Here is an 18,809-nt window from a genome sequence, read left to right on the forward strand (position 1 = left end):
TAATCATTGAGTGTCTTCTTAAATTCAAAGTCATCTTGTATTGAGGGAAATATGGTAATAGCTACAAGAGAATTTATGATTTTGGTTCATATTTCCAATTATATTTTGTAATGTCTATCTGGAAAGACATTGATTAACACCTACACAACTATACAGGACTCTTCCCATTTGTTTTGTAAATGAAGACTGCTCCTACTCACTCTTCTCTCACTCTAGGGCACTTATGCATGAAGCAGGAAACCTAGCATATAGGTCTCCTTCCTTTCTCTCTCTCAGTTTTAATCTTACATGACTGGCTTTACAGCTCCAACCAGCAGTTAGCTATTATGCAGAACCCCCCGAAAACCAAAAAGAAGTGAACAAAACCCTGCACTTAAACTCTTTGTCATTGTCCAGCCACAAAACAGTAGCTAATTACTGTAGGTTTTGTTCTTATTCATCAAAAGAGGGTGGCCTTATTTTAACATATTAAATAAAAACAGTTGGGAATTCCTAGGGTTGTGTAAACTATGAGATTCAACTTTCATAAGCCATCTTGTTTTGATGATTTAATATCTTTGGTGAAGAAAGGAGAAACAATAAAAGTTTTTTTTTTTCATCTAGCAGAAAAGAGATGATGAATCTGCAGAACACAGTCCACACACAGAGCCTTGGTCTGAAGTATGCAGCTCTTGAGAGTGTAATCCTACTGAGTGCTAAACACGCTCAACCCCCATTGAAGTTTACAGGGGCTGAGAGTGCTTATCACCTTACAGGGAGATGCATGAACTCACCATGAAGTGGGGACACTCTCTAAGTGCTGACTACCTTGCAGGATTGGACTCTATGAGTCGGAATGAATTTCACTGCCTTGTGTTGGCCATCAACACCAGTCTGCAGGGCGGTCTGCCCAAGTATAGCCAGCTGAGGTGCCTATGCACTCTCTTGTATACTACAGGAGGACGCTAAGGATCTGTGTAAACTGCCATAGAAGACCACCTTTGGGGCACAAGGGTGTTACACAGCTGTATTTATATGGTTCCACTGGCCCCAATTGTTATCAAGTTATCCAAAAATGTATTCAACCAACTTTCTCTAGTTGGAGAATCTGATCCTATCTTAAAGCCGATGTTGTCAGGCTTAGAACATTAAGAAATGAGAATCGGATCAACACAGAAAATTATTATTCATCAGTGTTCAAATTATGGAGCAAATATACTGTGGATCATATTTTTAACCTGTCAATTTACTAAAAAATTATGTATACAGCTCTCTTTGGGCCAGGTATTGCTGTCCTCATTATAGACAGCCCCTGCACTCATCTCTGCCTAGGAATAACTCATAGAGTTTCATTCTTGTTCTTACTTTTGAGGGTCAGGAAGAATTGCCTAGTTTATACACCCACAGGAGACATCAGTAATCCAGCTCCCTATCCCCACCGGTCCCTGTGCTCTCTGTCTGCCAGCCCTGAGTTCCTACAATCCTGTTTGAAGCTGCCTTTACATTTTGGGAAGACACATATTTCCATTTTCTCTCTCTGTAGCCCTAATGAAAATACTGTGTATTGATGTTTCCCATACCCTGCCCCACAAATGGATTTCACAAGATTTAGTAAACATATCATGTCCAACTCCCTAATTTTGTTGCTAAGATTTCATCTAAGCAAAAATATTTGGGGCAGATCTTATGTCTTTCTAGAAACAACTTGGGGAGTAGTATTAAATGCATGATATTACAAAAGAGGAAGATATTAGCTAAGGTAGAAGGTCAATGTTTGTTGCTTGAACATGAACATATCTGAGAATTGTGGAACTTTCCACCTAGAATAAATGTTCTGTCCTGGAATGTGCTGAACACCTGGGACAAAAAGTCATCTTTCTGGCCTTGGCATTTGAAGGTCACTAGGATAGGTAGAGACAGCTTCCCTGTAACAAGATCTGGCTAGGACTGGATTAAGTTCTTTCTTGATAATACAGCACCTCTTGGTTGTCTTCTTTAAGTGGGTGGTATTTGCTGTAGCAGATCAATTTATTTGGAAGCCATGGTGACTGACCCTAATATAACATGGCAACAGAGCATGTGAAATGTATCAAGAATACATACCTTCAATCAAATTGTCTTTCACCTGTAATGGCCAAAGGGAGAGTGGAAGGGTGAAATAATCAAGAGGAATATATGCATCATATGCGGTCAATTCTCCCATTTGTGGGAGCTATCCATATGCATACATACCAAGATAAAAACTCTTCTATAAATTGGTGGGTGTTCGGGTGCTATATTTACTTTGATTACTAAACATTGGAAAAATATCACATTAAAACACACTTCCCGTTGAAATTCTGCCTACGAGGCAGGCTGTCTCAGTCACCATTTCTTCCTGGCATTCTGCTTGTCAGCTCAGCAGTAGTGATGGGGCTGAATGAACTAGTCTTGCCACTCATTTGGTTTCTATGGGCTAATACCTACCCAGAGTTTGAGTATGACCACAGCTCCTTGGCTTGTATAGTCCAAGGGGATTTCCCATCCCAGTACAAGGCAGGCCCAGGATTTCTTACCTTTGGGATCAGAGGGGGTTTGTTAGCTGATTTTACATTCTGCACTGGCTTTAATTTTTGAGTGGTTTCAGCAAGTAGCCTATTGCAGAACACATTATGGTAATCTAATGCCATAGTCTAGCTATTAAATTGATTGGCTCCACTTGGTGTTTGCAGTTTTCCCCAATTATAAATAACATAGCCCAGTGCACCCCCTGCCTTGCAAAGTTTTAGAGGCATTGGGCTCATTTGGAATGGCCATGTGTTTGTTCTCCTTCTCTATGGGCAGTCACTCTTAAATACTTCCAGGAAAAATCCTGATTCATTTGAATGGGATGATTGTGGTATTTAAACATTATGTTCATTAGCCTTATTTCTTGAGATTTAATAACAATATAATAATTCAGCCATCTATTACACTATTACCATGGTGTTAGTAATGACAGTTATGCTATAAGATATAAATTTAAATGCAGGGCTTTGGATTTGAACATTTGGATGTAAATTCTCTCTTGTTCAATCAATATTTCCTCCAGCTTTTGTCCATTACCAGCATAGCCATTTTTTCTCTTATGTTCTCACCTCCTGAATGCCTTTTTCTGTCTCTTTCCATCATTGTCTTTTATGTCGCATGTTCAACTGACTAATATTCCATTGATGTTCTTTATATTCCTTTGGGGAGGTGTTTCATGGCATGCATCAGGATAAAACTACTGCTAGGAGACCAGAAAGCCTGAACTTCTCTGCATCACTTATGCTGTTTAGGTGGAAATTGTAATATTCTTCTCCGTTAAGGTCTTAGCCTAAGCCTCTTCTACTTGACTCCCCCATATTATGCCTTCCTGAAAAGGCAATAGATTGCTGCCATTCAGGAAATTAGCCATTGCTTGGATTCCTGGATGGTATAAAGTGTATATCATTTAAGAGCCCCATTCATGGACCCAAAGCCCTGCAGTGCTAAGCACAGAACAAAAAGACTGTCTGTGCTTTGTTTTCCAGTCTGCAACATGTGCTGTTCATTTTGGGCTGGAGAGTTAAGCCTTATACTTTTACCAGCAGAATAGTATTTTGTTTTCTTACGTGCTTTGAATTCCTTGCTAAAAGAAATGCTAAGATAATGTACATATTTTCTATAAAAGCATTTTTCTCCTCTTCACCTTCATATCACTGATGAACGTAGGTTAGGTCTGGACTTAAACTACCAGCAGCACTAGAACGCAAAGCAAGACCGATAATAGAGCTGCTCGAACATTTTCCAACAGAATGAGTTTCATCTGAACAAAAATGTTTGATGTCGATCTAAAAATGTTCTCCTGAAACAGAGTGCAAATTATTAAATGCTTGAGATGACAAATGGGCAGGATTTTCACCAGGCTAGGTGGTCATTGTTCATTGCTCAAATACATTTTGGGATAGTGGAAGGTTTTTCATAGGAAATTTTTATTTTCCTGTGGGGAAAATCCAAGTGACAGCTTCTTGCCTCAGAAAGTATTCAATTCCCTTTTTACCTGCAGAGAAGCATGTAAACTCATGAGACCGTGCCGTAGCCTACAAGTCAAAAATGTTCTGCTCCTTTCCCAAAGTGGAATTTTTCAGGAAATCCTTTTCTGTAAAAAGGGTGTTGCTGCTTTTACTTCCATGTTAATTCTGGATGATGATTATTTTTCAAAGTGTGAACATTTTCCTGGAAAGAGATGAGTCATTCAGTCAAACTTTTTTTTCTTTCAGGACATGTGCACATCACAGATTTCAATATTGCCACAATGCTGACTAAAGAAATGCAGGTCACAACTATTGCTGGCACCAAGCCATATATGGGTAAGAATTTAGAAAGGTCGAGGCTACGTAAGTAGCTATTCTTTGTTAATACCCATCCTTGAATCAAAGACTGTGCAGGGACTGAAGCAAAATCCTTTTGGAAAGTTTGAGTTCCTTTTGTTCCTTTTAAGTAGGAAAAATGTGTTGCAGTTTTAAATGAGCGGATGGGAATGAAAAAAAAAAGGAAATCTTGATTTCTAAGATTTTTCCCCCTCATGTCACTGAAATAGTTTCTCACTGGTTTAGAAGTAGAATTAATGCTTTACACAAAGGAAGAGCCTAGCACAAGTACTAACGTCAGTTTTGTAAAGTCTGTTCAGTTTTCATGCGTCTTTGTTCAGTTTTCTTGTATCGGTTGTAAAATAAAATCATTAAATTCTTTTTAGGCTCTCAAAGCGCATTAGTCAGGCTTTACAACATTTCAGGACTCAGATGCTGTACTTTATTACCCCAGGTTACAAGTGGATTAGCTGGGGCACTAAGGGCTGCTTCTCAGTTAAATCAAAGTAATGGCCCAAGCCTGCAAGTATTTGCTGGGAGTTGCAGATGAGTACCTGCACGCCCCCATGAAGGTCTAAGCCTCCTTTGAACTCCGTTTTATTACTCTGGATTTAGACCAGCTGTAAGTGGAAATCAGAATTCGGCTTGAAGATTTACAAGTAGAGATCACACTGAATGCCAGGGAAAAGATGGGCCCAGGGTCCATATTATCATTCAATGCTGGTGTGAATTAGGAATAACTGAATTCCTAGCAATGAGCTTTACAAGGAAAGAACGGGCTCCAGCTGTGTGTTTGACCACTAATACAGCATCCTCTGCCCCGAACTCCATTCTGCTCCAGGGATGAAATGAAAAGGGAAGAACAAAGCCACTTGAGCTACATGCTGCTGTATAGATGTTATTTCAGTGAAAACATGCTCTGCGCACATAAAAGAGAGCAGTAAATTGATACGAACTGTGTTTCAGTCTCACACGGAAGACCCTCATCTTTGCCTTCTGGCTGTCAATGGGCTTGTCACCACCTATCAAGCAATCAGCTGGCCTGTCATCTGGGAATCAGGTGCACAAGGGAAGGCGTTTGTAAAGGATCAAAAGGGAAATGAGGACCGGCAGGATGCGTCCATTCCCCAGTGCATGGTACATTTGTGCACTGACCTTCTGCACTTCTGTATATTGAGTGTAATGTTCTTGTTAGGAAAAGGTGGTACAAGTCTCTGGGTTCCCACTGAGCAAGTAACAGGGCTGGTTGCTATAGTAACAAAAAGGAAAGGGACAACCTTTATTTCTTCTTTTATTGGTTCAAGAAAAATCCAGTTGTTGTGTAAATGTGTCCTACAAGGTAATGCCACCAATGGGCTGGTGCCCGTTGTGGTAAAGACACAAAAAAGAGAATGGATGAGCTGCTACCCCCCAACTATAGGAGCTTCTTCGGTTCAAGCAGAGCCCTGTGTTTTTGAAGTTGAAGGATCAGAGTTGTGTTCCTCATGCCCTGGATGAGTGTGACATTGATACAGTAATAGTGAAAACAGCCCTGGTCTCACTGGAGGGGAGGACACTGTGGTCAAGCCAGACTCGGTGAAGTCAAGCCAGACTCAGTATTTAAATGGTAGGAGAGGCGGAAATAAATCTTGCTACTGATTGGGATACAGGATGCCGCTAAACCAACTTTGGAGCACAAATGCTGTTTCTTGCTTCCTCTGAATGCTGTTTCCAAAATGACTAACTTTTTGGCTTTGAAATGCTTTGCCTCACCCCAGTGACACAGAGACCATTGTATGTATTTTCTCAGTGTGGAAGGATAGTCCAGCTCTTAGTACAAGGGCAACCTCTGTTACCTCTGAAGCTCCTTTGCCCTCACGTGGGCGCATTGCTGCATTTGTATGTACGGAGAAAAATGCACAGTCCTTTTCAAACAGAGCTTGCTTGCCTGCTGCTCTCGGTGCTGGATATGGTCCATCTATTGATTTTGTTTCCTCTTTTTTCTCTTGACACTAATGCAGAAAACTGTTAGTTATGCTCCCTTAATAGTCAAATCATTACAATAACTAGTTATGCACAGGGAAAAAAAGAAGCCCATCTTGTCTCCCTCACTGGCAAAGGCAGTGGAGCTACAGCAAGGTAAAACCTGTGCAAGCAATAAAAAAATCAGATCAGGAGCGCAGAGGGAATGGATCAGAGAGGAAGATTCCCAACACTGAAGTTGAGAAAAATGAGAGGTTCCTAATTTAATGATAGAAAAAAGTGCTGGGTTCAACTATACAATAGACCATAAATCTGGCTAACAGGAACAGGCAGGATGAAAGCATTCAGAGCATTTCAGTGTGGACAGCACAAGGAACAAAGCTTTATATATAGTAGTGTGGTTTTATAAAGCTGCATGAACTGGTGATTAACCAGGGTTTCTCCTACAGATGCTATTTCACAATTATATCCGCCTTCATTGGGAATCTTATTTTTTGTCAGAGTAACACAGCTGGTTTGTTTTTTACCTGATTCAACCCTATAGTTTAAAAAGAAAACTATAGAAACAACTGGTCCCACCTTCAGCTTCCCACCCCCCTTCATTAATGACAGTCATCTCCCACTACCCCCCATGAGGTCACTGGCTTTTTTCCTTAATCTTCACAGCAATCTTAGCTGAAGATCAGCTTGTCTTTGCCTGGCAACCTGCCCCAGTGAAGGGATGGCTATCACATTAGTGCTCACATCAAGTCACTTCCTGCTTCCAGGAAACAGCCAGAATCCCATCTGTGCTTATGCCTCACAGGATTTCCTTTCTGAGGCTTGGGTTTCTTTTAGGTATCCTCACACTTAAAGGAGTTTTAAATATAGATAATGGGAAAATGGTGTGAGGGGGGGAAATCAACCCACTTAAACCACCCAAATCCACCTTAGTTTTGAGAATGGGGAAGTTTCCTAAGGGATAAAATGGTTCAGTAGACCAGGTTTCAGTTCTGTGCTCAGGGACCATATGTCACCTGGGGCAAATTATTTAGTTGCTTAGTTTGTCGGTTCTCCACCTGTGAGGAGGATAACATCACTGGCCCACTTCAGATATTATTCTGAGGAAAATATCTTAAAGATCATGGGGAGCTCAGCTATGACAGTATGAGTTGCGGGGTGTGTAAGAACATAAAAAAGAGCGACTTCTCAACCCCCGTTCTGGGAACATGGGGTGTGTTGACAGGGTGTTCATGGTGTCTGCAGAGGTGTGGGTCCCATCTACCCAGCTGCAAGCAGGTACCTGGTTACTTGATATGGTGTTATAGCCACATCACTGTCTTGTGTGCCATTGTCTATAGAAAATGCCATCCCTAACCATGCTAATTACTTTGCCATCCCTAACCTAACAATTACTTTGCCAAATAACTTTAAATGTGTCAGCTCCTAAATGCTAATCCTCTGGGCTGCTAAGCTCAGGAGGACCTTTGATCTTGTGATCAGCCTTATGTAATACAGGAAATTAGTTCAAGCCAATGCATTTCAATGTTCTTCATATTTTTAGGAAAGGCAGAAACTACTTGGTAACTTTTAATGAACTGTTTTTATGCACTGGGCATTTATGTAATGGTCCCTGTTCCTACAGTATGCTTTTCATTCGAGACTCTACATACAGTTATGAATTAAGTCTCATACCAAGCTTTTAATGAAATGAAGCTATGAATTGTCTCATTTAAAAGATAGGAAAAGCAAAGCCTGACATATCTGAGAGCTCAGCTCAACAGAGGAGGCTTCACACTGATCCTAATTATAACCACTGCTCTCCTGAGACTGCAGGACCCAAATATTAATCTGTGCTCAATCCTTGGTGCCCATGAAAATATTTGTCCCACTGACTTGCTATGATCCTTGTCAGATGCTGGGTCCATACTGAAAAGCAGCGTTTTAGTGACTGATGGGAATTAGTATCAAGTAATAACCCCTGTTTAATTACAAGCATTAGCAATGGGCCCTGCTACACATTTGCATTAAAGCTGGATAGACACCAGCTACGGAATCATAGAAAATGAGGTTTGGAAAGGACCTCAGGGTGTCATCTAGTTCAACCCCCTGCTCACAGCAGGACTATCACTGACTAGATCTTTTGAGCCAGGGCTTTGTCAAGCTGGGATATAAAAACCTACAAGGATGGAGATTCCACCACCTTTCTAGCTAACACGTTCCAGTGCTTCACCACCCTCCTAGTGAGAAAGTTTTTCCCAATATCCAACCTAAACTTCCCTTGCTGCAACTTGAGACCATTGCTCTTTGTTCTATCTATAGAGTTGTTGCATGTTTTCAATCACCAGCTTCATAGCTGGTTGGCTCTTTTTATTGTGTGATAATTACTTTGGAGGTGTGGCTTGTTTAAATTTATTGCATGGTTAGCCAGTTAATTGTGTAACATATGTAATGTGTAGCAGGGGCCTTACATACTTTATGATCTCAAAACATTTTGCACATGAGCACTTTCCTTAGCCCCCTGTCCCTGTTTCACAGCAGTTAAATGTTACTGTCCCTTGTTCAGAGAATGAAACTGAGGCAGGTTTCTCAAGGGTCAGTAAGCAAATCAGTGGTAGATCTGAGAAGATAATGGAGAAGTTCTGATTCTCCATCCCTCTCAGCAGTATGTGGGTGATGGGAAGCTTAGCCAGCTTGTTACTATCATCTTGTTAAAAAACCCCAGGAATAATTAAGAGAAAGACAAAGCAAGGGGGAAGGAACAAATTAAATATATATTAAATGCATTTGACTGGAATGGTAGCATTGGAGTGATGTAGTAGTCGTTAGATTACGTCTTTCATTCCTAGGATGAAAGCTTTATAGACTTCTGAAAACAGTAATTTCCCTGTGAGACTGAAATAAACTATTTCTCTGTATTTTACAGCACCTGAGATGTTTAACTCAACAAAATCTATCGGCTACACCTTTGCTGTGGACTGGTGGTCATTAGGAGTTACTGCCTATGAACTACTTAGAGGCCGGGTCGGTGCAGTACAGCTGTATTCACGTTCTTTGTCTCTGTCTAACAATGCCATGGTGAAAGAGTACATGCTTTATAACAGGGATGGAAGAACTCAGTGGCATTCTAAACTTAAAAGTTTATTATAATAATGCAGGCAGCAGAAATCAAACATCCATCCAGGTTCTGATGACAGACCCATATGATTTTGGAAAGAAACTATTGCAGCACAGAGTAATTCACCACGACAGGTTCTCAGCATGTCTGAGGACCTGTCAGTTAATATAGTTGGGCACTGGAAACTGAGCCATCTAATTGATGAGTAAGAATTCCTAAACCAGGGATTGTAATATAATTTACTCTGAGCTCAGAACATGCAAAGAAAAAGATTTAAAAATCATTTCCCCATTGTAATAAGACCGTGTAGGTTGAGCAAAGCTAAACTACTGTGTGTGAATTATTAATAAAACACAATTCATGCCATGTCATGTCTAATACTTTGACACTAATTCAGTTGCAAAATTTAGTGCTTCTTGGATTGATTCTTGGATAGCTCCTTTTAAAAGGTTTATAAAATGGGTGGACAAAAGTGAATTAAAATAAACACCATTCTTCCAAGCAAAAGGATTAACTTGTGAGATTAATTTTTTTAAACCAATAAGATTTATAGTAGATATCACTTTTTGGGTAACTGTGGGTATGTCTACATGTTTGTTAATGCAGAATAGTTACTGCGCATTTAATTAAGTACTTGCTTAATCAAGTACTAACTAAATGCATGGTAACTACAGTTACTGCGCAGTAGCACCAATGCATGGTTTTTTAAGTGACATTTACTGCGCAATAGCCTAATACTACTGTGCAGTAGCATATTAGCCCGGTTTTTGCCTGGCACGCTACTGCACGGTATTATTAGGCTATTGTGCATTAAGTGTCCTGTGTAGACATGCCCTGCATATGCTTTAATTACTCATTCCTCACAGAACCCTTGTGCGAGAGAAAGTATTTTAATCCACACATATAGATAACAATTTTTTCAAGTGATCTTAAGAATCACAAAGTTTTGGTTGACCAACTTGGTGCATATTAAAATATTGTTGGAAGTGCTAGGCACCCTTTGTGAAGCTGTGCATCCAGGTGCTTTTGTAAATCTAACTTCTATCTTAAAGTATATATGCCTATTTTATTGTTAGAAAATAAAACAGATTGCATTGCTATTATTTACTATTACTGTCATTTGCTGTTCCACAGCTTTTGATTTCACTATGCTATTTCCAAGCTTAGGTATAGGAAATACTGCAGTATACCCATATATCATGGCACAGCAAAATACTGCTAGTGGTAACTATGACGTGTAATAAATTTAAAGGAAGTTTTGCTTTTCACCTCTTGGCAGGTAGTCAGCGTAATACACTGTGGTGTGTCTGTGCTCACATATTTTCTTAAACAGCCTCTTAGTGTTGAAAAATTGTAAAAATCTGGGACTTACAAACTAGGGCTGTGCCAAATTTTGCTGGGTGTTTCATTTCGAAGCTGTTTCAACATGTTTCGAGCTCAAAACAGCAAAATTGGAACAAAACAAAAGGCTTTGAAACAGCTTTGCAATGAAATGAGGGCACTCAAAATGTTTTGTAAGTTTTGAAATGCTTTGAGTTGAGAAGCCCAGCTTACTTGGCTTCAGCGCTGGTACCAGGTGGTGGCTTCAGCGCTGGTACCAGGTGGCAGCAGCAGCCTCCTGTCATCTGGTGCACAGATCCAGGGGCCAGCACCCTTGGGAGGGCTGTGGGGCTGTGCCGGACTCCCCCTGGGGGTGTGGGCCCCCGGATCTGTGTGCCAGATGACAGGAGGATGCCGCTGCCACCTGGTCCGGCACAACTGAGTGAGTCTGGCATAGCCCTGCAGCCCTCCTGGGGGTGTGGGCCCTGATTTGTGCGCTGGATGAGAGGAGGCTGCCGCTGCTGCCTGGGGCAGCAATCTTCTCGGCACTGGGCTCAGGATGCACCAGTGACGGTTCCAGGCGGCAGTGGCAGCCTCCTCTCATCCCATTCTCAGATCCCGCACCCCTGGGAGGAGTCCAGCACAGCCCAGCAGCCCTCCTGGGAGTGCGGAGGAGAGGAGGCTGCCGCTGCCGGCAACTGTCCTGAGTTTTGTTTTGAACAGTTTGAGGTGCAGTTTCCCAGAAACCTCTGCACCTATCTCTTTGAAACATGGGAGGCTTCATGCCCTCAGAAAGGGATACCATCCTTGCAATTTTCATCTGAATCAGGCAAGAAATGACAAAGTTTTATGCATTTTCATGATTCCCCATTATAGCCTACGGGTGAAACGTTGAAACTGTTTCGATGAAATGAAACAGAACGGTGGTTTCAAAGTGAAATGATGAAACAAAACACTGTCCCTTTGAAATGGTGAAATGGAAGTTGAAACGAAACGAAACGGTGCTGTTTTGCACAGCTGTATTACAAGCCATCTGCTGAAATGGAATATTACAGCAATCTTGCCTTTTCATGCTCGCTACTTGCTACTGTCAAGTTGAATTATAAGATTCATGGGGCTGCATGCATCAACTAAATAAGTGAGCAGTGTCCACTTGCATGAGTTGTAACTGGCTTGTGCTTTGCAAGCTCAGCTTGCACAGATGGAAGATTAGACCTAGACCTCTCCAAATGCCACGTTACATCAAAGCTGTTGAATATCAAGCCATCCTTCCCACCTTGCATGTGCATCTTAATGTACACAATTCAGACTGATAGCTGAAAGAAAATGAAGAGCCTATTTATTCCTGCCTTTAGGACAACTGCCATACAGGAAGGAGGAGTTACGTTGCAGCCTAGGAGTCACTTTGCAGGACTTCACAGCCATGTTGCGTATTAGTCTGAACAAGACTGCTGCATTACTATATTGCTATCCTGCTTCTGGTACTGGACCTAGCTGGTTCAGGGCTAGCTCCAGTATTTCTGGGTGACATTGCTTTGTGTCATGCAGACATACTCTGTTCAACTACCTTTCTCTAGGGAGGTTGAACATACTGTCTTTTCTCGTACTGTCTTTTTTCTCGTTTTACTGGAGTTGTCACCTTTTCCAAGGAAAGTCAAAGGGGGAAGAAAACCCACTAGCTTCTGTTCTGACAGTCCCATATCAAACATAAGAAATTAACAGAAAAGCACTATTTAAAGTGTACAGAGAATGAGGAATAAATACTGGCCCTTACACTGCTACTAAATTAGTTCCCTTTTAATGGCCTTCTAGGGTATAAATATTAGCTGAGCCAGGGGAAAACAGATTGGTAACAACTCTACCCTTTGCTTTTCCTTCCTATTCATCTTGCTGCTCATCTTTCCTATTGTTGTTGTTGCCATTATTATCATTATTCAGTTTGTAGTAACTATTCACTTCTGTCTAGTTAGTCTCCGCAGTGACAGATTTTCAATGGTTCAATCTAGAGCAGCAACGGGGGGCTGAGAGAATGTATAAAGAAACTCTGTTTGGAGACTTCTTGCCCTGCAAAGATTTCCAATAGCGGTTTTGTTTTGTTTTTTAAATAATGAGAATGATTTGCTTGTGTTTTCAGAGACCATATCATATTCGCTCCAACACATCAACAATGGATATTGCGCATGTGTTCAAGACAGCAACAGTCATGTATCCTGCTGCTTGGTCTAAAGAAATGGTGGGCCTACTAAAGCAGGTGAGAGCAAACTGGGAGGAGGGCAACTCAGTAGATGCCATGTCCAGGAGCCTGAACCAAAATCCACTGAAGCCAATAGAGTCTTCCCACTGGGATCAGTCTCCTTTGAACTGAGCCATATGTGACCACTGCAGATTCTGCCCACTAGGGCTGTGCAAAGCTTCGGTATCCGATTCGAGTTGGAGGAGATTCAGCTTGATTTGGTGGCTGAATCAAATCAGGAGGCCCATTAATCTCTCCAAATTGAATCCAAAGCCTCCGAATTGATTTGGAGATTTTTGGCCATAGACAGTACAGACAGGTACTAGGGAGTGCCGGCAGGAGCAGCTGAGGAAGCAGCCAGATGAGGAGTTTCTCCCTGGCCTGCCAGCTTGAGCCTGGGCTCATCTGGCTGCTCCCCGAGCTGCTCCCACCGGCACTGCCTACCTGTATAGTCTATGGCTGAATAAGATTTGGTACCAAATATCTTCAGATTCGGATTTGGCCAAATCAAATCGGGACAGTGATTCAAATCACTGAATCGAATCACTGTCCCTCTGAATCTAAAGCGAATACTTTCTGCTTCGTGCAAGCCTACTGTCCACATCCAATGCTAACAACCTTTTCGTGACTCATGGTGCCATATCTAAAATGATGAAAATCCAGTTTTTAGTGGGAAGGCATCTACATTAATATAAAACAGCTGGGAAAGTCACCTCAAGGTCAGGTACTTGATAGCCCAGTGGTAGAAGAGCTTGGACTGGTACACACAGTTGCTAATGTTGTGGCTGCTCTAAGGAGACATGAAGAATTAATCTTTGGAAGTGTCATTTTAACTTTTATTGAATCTCTGAAATAATGATCTGTTTCATTGTTATTGATACATTGATACCTATGAATATCAATAACAATGAAATGGTCACTTCCATTGTCATTGTTCCGTACCTATAGGCTATAGGTATCAATGACAATGAAACGGACCATTATTTTTTTCCAAAACGAATACCCACCTCTCCAAAATACTGACTCTGTCAAAATGTTCCATTTTTTTCCATGAAATGTTTGATAACTTTCTGCAACAATTTTATTGAATTTTGAGGAAAATAATTTTCAAAATCATCATCATTTTTGATGATCATAACTGTGATCCAAAGCAAGGTTTTTACTGAAACTGGATTTGCAGCAAGCACAAACATCATTTTGTTATGGAAATCATTAGACTAAAAGCAGGGACTGAAGAAGATTGTGGATAATGGGTCACATACTGAAACCTTTTAAGAAACTTTCCTTGGTTTTTGACTAGATATGGCTGAAAAAATACCTTATGTTTTTATCACACCTTTTTTTTCTAAAGGCTCTGAACAGTGTATAGTATGTCTTTCCATCACTGAAACACATTCACTTGTGCTGTAGGAAATGGGCAGAAAATCTGTACTGCAAACCACCACAGCAGATGTAAGACATTTACTGCTTAATTAGAATGAAATGGAAAATTTAGGTGACAGGAGTAGTTAGCATTGGGCTGGAATTTGACCTTGAAACAGTAATATAAGGATATTTGTTGCAGGTGTCCTTTATTTTGTATGTATTTTTATTTTTGCTGAAAGTTTTATCTGAACCATGACATGCTTGTAAATCCTATAGGCTGCCTCATAAATGACTAATGCAATGTCATGCTTATTTAAATGTCCATGTGCCCTTTGCATCTGGTTTAACAGCCATATGTATTATATATGAGACCAACTGGGATGTTAAGTTTTGTCCTGATTCAAATATCTCCAATGACTTTTTCCATTAGTGTTTAATGTATTCAATCATTCAAAACAGACCTACTCCACTCACGTTTGGGCTCAGATATCAAGCTTTTATGAGGAAAATAAAGAGTGAATGGTGTTAACACTCAACTTGCATATCATTGTTACTCTGACTACATTGCCTTTGCACCTTAGGGTAATACCATTCACACCCTGGTTGCAAGCACTAACACTGAGCAGGTATTTAAAGTTGTTAGTTTGTTTATTAAATTTGAGGGTGGTTTTTATGGATTTTCTTCTCTTTTTTTCCCTTTAAGAATAGGCTGCTAGAGGTTTCTTCAATACAGAACTATCAAAATTAAAACTCAGAATTCAATCATTGTATTCTATCATGTTTCAGATGAAAAATCCCTAATTAAAAAAAAATAAACCTGGAATCAAATAGCACCATTTCTATGGTTCCATAAAATCACTGAAGTTAGAAAGGAAGAATGGTCCAGTGAACAGGATATTATACTGGGGATTGGAAGATGAATTTAATTCTCTGCTCTGTTACAGATTCCTTTTCTGACCTCAGGCAAGTCAGTTTTTGCCACCCTGACTGCCTTAGTTCCCCATTCTAAAAGTGGATTATAACACTTTCTTCCTTCACACAAATGTTGTGAATATAAATATGCTGAGGATTATGAGCTCCTCATGTATGTGGTAATGGAGCAATTTAGGTAACTTAGTTTGAAGGAACAGAAATATTAGCCAGCCCACTGCTTACCTACTTGTGTGGGATTGTTCACTATCTGTATTGCTCAGAGCTCTAGCCAGTGTATATTCTACCACTGGTCTTGGGAAACGGTGCTACAGTCTAATAAATGTCACAATTGGAAAGTTGTCTTGGTATCTTTCTCCACATTTCAGGAAGCATTTCAGTTCTAATTATACCCCCTTGCTCCAGCACTAAACAATCCCTTTTCTTATTAACTTGGTTTCATATCCTATGTTGAAATATCTGTTTAAAAATATATCTTTTTGTGGTATACAGTTGATTTGATTTATTTAATGCAAACAAACTCTCTAGCAACAAACTATAGAAAGCATCCCCAGACTTGTTCTTTGAAATATTAGGGGGGAAATTCTGGTGCAGACTCCAAAGAAGTGAATATGATTCTGGTCCAATTTGAATTGTATTAAAACTGGATGACTGGAGGAAAAAATACTGCTGGAAAAATGGAACAGATTTTACAAAGTTTCCTTGTGAGAGAAAAGGACCTATTAAAACAAAACCTTTCACATGATTTGTTCTCACTCAAGGACAAATGGTGACATTCAGCTAGATACTCAGCTCCACTTGCTAATAAGAAAGACCTCACTGGATCATTACTAAAAGGAAAGTCTTCCTTGTTTGCAGCCAAGTAAGCATCCCAGTGGAAGAAGTCATTAGTGATGAGGTTATCTTGGCTCTGATTTGGAGTCTGTTTGCCAGACACTGGCCTGTGTGATGTATAGGACCAGTGAATGGGTTGAGGTCTCTGTGCTGTAAGCATTAGGACAGCACAGGTTAAAACCACTCAGCCTTTGACAATACGAAAAAAAGGAACCCAAGCAAATGTACATTAATTTCTGACACCAGGCTGCTGAACCCAGTCCTGTGGTTATGGTGCTGGTATATTTCTCTGACAAGGAGGACTGTTCCTAACAGTTTAGGAGGGTGGCCAGCCACCAAGGGTAACAGCAAGATTGCACAACCCTTGCACCATCCTCCCAGCAGGAGGGTTAAGGTTAGGTTGGTTCATCCAGGTATCAAAGCCAATGAGGACCACCCTGAAGAATGGAGTCTTAACTGAGAAAAGGTGAAGCAGAATGAAAAGGATTGAGGTGAAAGGGCTGGAATGGATCATTTAGGTATGGCCTCATCAAGAGAACCAGTGCATACATTTCAGAAAATCAGGAGTAGCCCCAAGATACATTGCAAGTCAGAAGGTGATTCCTGAATCCTGCTCACCCGCTTCCCTTTTGCTCTGGGAATGAATATGGTGATGTGCTACCGTTTAGTAGCAGATTACAACAATCCACATGAACTCAGCCGGGCTGACCGGCATACTGAAGAGCGAAGACCCGTGACTCCACCCACTTCTGTTTCTCTTCATCTATTGTACTCAGCTCTGGGTTGCAGTCACTATTGCAATCTAGCCCAAATTCTATTCTAGTAAACTACATGCTGAAAAATCACACGGCCTCCAGTCAACCCTTGTGAGCCAATACACATGAGCGCCCTTTAAAACTTTTCACTTGCCTTTTGTGACTGTGGTTTTATCAGAGTATTTGAAAGTTCCCATAGGAATTCACTGAATAAAGGGAAGAGGGTATATAAAAGGAACACCACCTAATTATCAAAGGCATAACTAGTACATTTTAAGGCATCTGCTATATTAAGTAGACAGATAAAATTTCACAAATCTTATTATTATGTCTGTGTCTTGTAGCCTTTTTTACATCAACATTTGCAACAAATGCATGTCTACAGACTATCTATTTAGATTGTCTTCCCCTGGCTCTGTAGCTAAGTGCTGTCTCTTTCTCTTTAAATTTTCATTGCCAGTTGCTTGAGCCAAATCCTGAGAAACGTTTTTCTCGGCTGAAAGATATCCAAGACTTTCCATATCTGGCTGATGTGAACTGGGATGCAGTTCAACAGAAGAGGATATTACCAGGATTCATTCCCACTGTAAGGCAATTTTATTTAAAAACGCTTTAGAGTGCTCTTACAACCAGGACACCGGTCTACAAATTACCCATGATCCTTCACTCCTTTGTACCCAATCAGAACAGCAACATGTGACACACACTTAAAACAAGAATGCACTTAAAACTAAAGGGGAAAGGCAATGCAAAATGTCCTGTATAATATGATCAGGGCTATTTAATGGAAAATTATGACATTTTGGAAGTCCAGACAAATGTTCTGTTGATCTTATGTGAAATATTGTCTAAGGTATAGTGCTCTAGCATGTGTACCCACTGCTCATGAGCACTCCAGCAGCAAACAACTCAAGTGACCAACCATGATCATGACCCATTTTACAATGAAAAGAGATGCACGTCATCCCAGGCTCACAAACATCCCTACTATAATAGTAAAGCATGAAACCTTGTGGTTACCGGCTGCTTTAGAATAGTAGTTTGTGCCTGGCAAATGATTTGTCATAACAGATCCTGCATGTGTGCAAGGGAAGAAATCATAAATAACCAAAGGACTACTCTGGATTTCACTTTGAAGCATCCAACGGGCAAGTATAAACAACAGGCAGCGAAAGAGAAAAAGATTTTTAGAATAATGTGAAATGTACCTTGGCAACGTCCTCCTCACTGAGGGAGCTGATAAAATATGTAAAAGGTGCAGCAGGAGCTCTTGCTGTCATTGTAATTGGTTTACTCACGACAGAGTTCAATTCCAAAGCACTGTCCTATTGGTAAGAGGTAGGCTGAGTTCAGCTCAAGTGTCCTTTCTTTTCCCTATAGAAAGGGAGACTGAATTGTGACCCAACCTTCGAACTTGAAGAAATGATCCTGGAGTCCAAACCTCTCCATAAAAAAAAGAAACGTTTGGCTAAGAAGGAGAAAGACACCAGTAAATGCAGTTCTTCACAGGTGAGAGCAAGAAAGACAAGGTTTTTGCACAAAAGTTAGTTAAAGCACCCCCCACTGCCATTTTTCAGCATGAGGATGCTGATACATGTGACGCTTCAGGTGGTTTAATTAGAGCGGCTCCAATTAAAGTACCCCCCTAGCCCCTACTCCCAAAGCTTGCGTATAAATGGCCCATGTGCTGCACATCTAAACTAAGAAAAAGGTTGTGTTTAAAGCATGTTAGCTAGCGGTGATTGGAAGGAGTCTTAACAAAGTCCTAGGGCAAAATCCTGGCCCCACTAATTTCCTTTCTAGAGCACAGAGAGCCTTTTGGGTTTTGTTAAAGCTAAAGTCTCTCTCATCCTTCTAATTAAATAGACAGTATGGTGTCTCTTTTATATTAAGTTATTTAAAGGTCAGCTGCATTTGAACATCTTAAATATTTTATCATAGCCTAAGTTAACAGCTCTTTCAGGACCAAAATTGATTCTGTT

General features: G+C 40.6%; 1 protein-coding gene across 1 annotated transcript in view; it reads left to right on the forward strand.

Annotated features, from left to right (window-relative positions):
• Nucleotides 1-18,809, forward strand: part of STK32A (serine/threonine kinase 32A) — a 69,280-nt gene that overhangs the window by 45,444 nt on the left and 5,027 nt on the right. Inside the window, exons 7-11 of the mRNA XM_019506386.1 lie at nucleotides 4,242-4,331; nucleotides 9,199-9,296; nucleotides 12,845-12,961; nucleotides 17,288-17,413; nucleotides 18,208-18,336. Of these exons, the coding sequence (XP_019361931.1) occupies nucleotides 4,242-4,331; nucleotides 9,199-9,296; nucleotides 12,845-12,961; nucleotides 17,288-17,413; nucleotides 18,208-18,336 (560 nt within the window). The remainder of the gene's footprint in view (nucleotides 1-4,241; nucleotides 4,332-9,198; nucleotides 9,297-12,844; nucleotides 12,962-17,287; nucleotides 17,414-18,207; nucleotides 18,337-18,809) is intronic.

This window comes from Gavialis gangeticus, unplaced genomic scaffold (assembly GCF_001723915.1).
Source record: "Gavialis gangeticus isolate Ggan-Ray unplaced genomic scaffold, GavGan_comp1, whole genome shotgun sequence".
Taxonomy (NCBI): Eukaryota; Metazoa; Chordata; order Crocodylia; family Gavialidae; genus Gavialis; species Gavialis gangeticus.